This window comes from Aphis gossypii, chromosome X (assembly GCF_020184175.1).
Source record: "Aphis gossypii isolate Hap1 chromosome X, ASM2018417v2, whole genome shotgun sequence".
Lineage (NCBI taxonomy): Eukaryota > Metazoa > Arthropoda > Insecta > Hemiptera > Aphididae > Aphis > Aphis gossypii.
This window is the reverse complement of record NC_065533.1, coordinates 38405440-38409291: the sequence shown is the minus strand read 5'-3', so window position 1 is coordinate 38409291 and position 3852 is coordinate 38405440. Positions and strand designations below refer to the sequence as shown.

At 25.2% G+C, this 3852-nt stretch overlaps 1 protein-coding gene across 1 annotated transcript; it reads left to right on the top strand.

Moving 5' to 3' along the window:
- Positions 1-2851: 2851 nt before the first annotated feature.
- On the top strand, positions 2852-3649 carry LOC114130057 (mitochondrial inner membrane protease subunit 2). The gene is made up of 2 exons (XM_027994946.2): positions 2852-3014; positions 3154-3649. The coding sequence occupies exon 2, from the start codon at positions 3178-3180 to the stop codon at positions 3646-3648; it is 471 nt and encodes a 156-aa protein (XP_027850747.1). The 5' UTR covers positions 2852-3014; positions 3154-3177; the 3' UTR covers position 3649.
- The last annotated feature ends 203 nt before the right edge of the window (positions 3650-3852 follow it).

The window sequence follows — 3852 nt, the reverse complement described above, 5'->3', positions numbered from 1 at the left end:
ATACGATTTTGTTTAAAAAAATCTGAAATATCTAAGTAAGTATACACTTAACAAATATATAAATACAAACTACTTTGTATACGTATGCAAGTAGAAAGAGGTAGAGAAAAAAGTGTGTCAATAACTAAGAAGTAAGTACGTAAACGTTCAACCGCAGGACGGAAAATAATTTATATTTTATTATTATGTCAGAGAAATAAGCTTTACCTATTTGTCCCCGAATTACAATTCAACCTATTATAATTTATAATTTATCGATTGATGAAGTGTACATCAAATTTAAAACGCAATAAATAAACAAAAATAAATATTTTTACATTAATAAAACGAAATACCGTTGCACTCAAAAATATTTTATCGTAGACCGTAGATATAGGCACACTTTGTATTTGTCCATACAATAAAGTGCCTTTATCCACCATAATAATACGTAGGGTACAAAACTATATTATACATATTACTCGTGTTGATGTATTTTAATTTAAAAGCTTTTAATAAGATAATAAATAATAATATAAAATTATAATAGCATGTCATCAGATACATTACATACTAATCGACCAAAACTCCACACAAATATGTTAATAAGTAGGTAGCCCAAAAAAAATTGTTGTGTTACTGTGCACCTTATAAATACTGATTAGTTACTATTCTATAAAATGTATTTTAATTGAAAATCTTGAATTTATAGTTATGGATTGTGCCGGTAGTATTGGATTCTGAAAAAAGTGATGAATGTATTAATTTTACAATGATGTGTGTTTTTTTGTGTCCGTGTATACGCATTTTGTCAAAATAATGCTGCAATTTAAAACTTCAAGAATGGTTTCCGATGGCAAAGTGAATGTCCTTGGTGTATTATATAGATCAAAAGTAGGAATTTTCCTGTAGTTTTAAAAAAAATCGCGAAAAACAAAAAAAAAAGTAACGGAAAAACGGCAAAACCAGTTTTCGACAAAATTGATATTTTTATATTGTTGAAACTTAAAAACGAATCACTGCCAATAAACCTACTTGAAATTTTTACAAAATGATTAAATAATATCAATATACAGTTAAATTTTCAAAATATTTTGACCTTTTTTGAGCTATCTGAATTTTCACATCGTTATAATTAAAAATAAGGTTTTTCAGTTTATCAAAATCTCATATAAGGTTATTAAGTAATAATTACTAATAACTAATAAGTAATAACAACTATACTAGCCTTTAAATACTGATACTGATTTTGATAATACTACTAACAAATATGTTAGATGAAAATTTAGTGTTTTATTAGCAAAATAAAAATAAAAATTGTATATATTCTAACATAACTTTGATTTGAAATGAGGTTTTTTTAATTTTTAAAAATCTCATGTAAACATATTTTGTAATAGGTAAGTAATATTATCTTTTGTCTAAATTTAATTTTAAAACTCATGGTAATTATTTCAGGTGTGTAAAATCAATATTCTCTTAACTATCTTAAACGGAATATGTTTAGTTGGTGACTGGTATTTACTAATATCTTTATAGTTAATTTAATAGCTGATCATATTATATACGTTGCTATTGTTATTAAATTAAAAAGTCTAGTTCCTAATTGTGTATAATTTTATTTATTTTCACTTATTATTTCAGATCAAAACTTGTGGGAAAAAATTAAAATAGGTATATGGTTTACAAATGTATATTTGTATAACATTTACAGTTACTGATTACCAGGACTAGGATTTGTATGCAATAAAAAATTGTAAAATATGTTTTTTATTTACCAAAATATGCAAAAATATGCATTTAAATTTTTATAAGATTTTTTTTTTTTTTTATTAAGAAAATTTGTCTGAACCATTAGTTTTGATAATTACAATAAACATATAAATATATAACAATTAATAAGCTACCTACTAAATTAGAAAAATATTATTTTTTTTTTTTTAATTATGAAACCAGCCTGATTGAATAAATTAAGTGTGGATAGAATATATTTATAAGACAAACACAAAAATATAGTAACAAAAAAAAAATTGTCTGTTCTTTATATAATGTAATTGAAAAATAAAATAAAATAAAAAAATTTAGAAATAAAATTTATAATTCACATTCAAAAGTGTTACATGCTACGACAACATATATTTTTAAATTGTCAAGTATAAATGAATTAAATACGAAATATACAATAAAACATGAATTTTTCGCATTATTTTAATCGAAGTATGCAATAATATTTATTTTATTCAATATATACAATAATATGCATTTTATCCAAAATATGCAAAAACATGCAAAATAAAAACACCACCATCTATCTCATCATGAGGTGATTCGTGGACATTACTGACAAAATCAATAATCAGAAGTCGCAAAAAAAACATGCTGTTGCATATAAATCCTAGTCCTGCTGATTACTATTCAGTTGCTGGGAGTATCGATACATTTTGTAAATTTATCGACAAAACCTTAAACGTTTTAAGGGCTTTAAAATCTACTCAGGATTGATAAAAAGTTCATAAAACAATTAACACCCACCTAAGTATTTGATTATTATTTTAATAGCTGTCATCGAGTATAATATCTATTTGTATACATAAATATAAATAACATAAATTGGTACTTAACACTTGTGCAGTTATGCCTATTATAATCCTAATATGTACCTACCTATGATAATAAAGTATATTTATTTTTATTCAGGACCATCAAATTTAATACAAAATGCAGAAGCTACAACAGGACAGGTATTGAATATCTTTATGAACACATTACGTCATAACATAAACATATAAATATGTTTATTATACATATCTGTGCTTTTGAATATTTGGTAATGATATCATGATAGTGTCGATATCTGTGATTTTAGCTTATCAGTTTTGATAAGTTAACACATGATTTGTAATCTTGAATAATATTTCCATAAAACTATTCACCGATCCAAAAAAAATAAAAATTATTTCGAACTTAAAAGTGCTGACTGTGTATTAAATAATATGACCTGTTTTTGAATCGTCAATTCATGATTGCCAATTAGTGTAAGTACATAAATATAATAATGTAAATAAATAATTATCTGTAAGTTGTATTTGATTGTGATTTTAAAAATAATTATTTAGACAATATTATTCATTTTTGACAAGTATTAAGTATTATCTATATATTTTATTTTTTAAGACTCAGTAAATCACTTCAATTCAAATGGGAGTTTGGAGTCAAATAAAAAATGTTGTGATTGGCGTAGCTGTTGGACGCACAGTAATTGATACGTTTGGTTCTGTAGCCAGAGTTGATGGAATTTCTATGCAACCTACATTTAATCCAAATAACACAGTGGATTTTGTGTTTCTATCATATATTCCAGTGCGATTTGATTCTGTTAAGCGTGGTGATATTATTGTGGCCGTATCACCTAGGAATCCAAACGAAACAATTATTAAACGTGTAATTGGTGTGGAAGGTGACATTGTAGTATCAAAAAAGAAAAATAATACTTCAGGTACAAAAAAAATTGTTCCTAAAGGATACTATTGGATTGAAGGTGATCACAAAGGCCATACATATGATTCTACCAGTTTTGGTCCAATTTCTAAAGGACTAGTTGTTGCTAAGGTTTCAGTTATAATTTGGCCTCCCAGTAGATGGCAACTACTTCAGTCTCACCACAAATAAGGTAATTATCATTTTCTTTTCAGATGATCCTTGTAAAAATAGTAGTTACTCATCAATTGATGATAGTTTAGTATTATTTAAATATCACTGGATAACTGATAATAAATTATAGTTTAGTATTAACCAGTGTCGTAGCTAGACACTTTTTCTTGGGTAGGCCCAATATTTTAGTGTAATAAAGATTATCAATGTATATTTTTATTA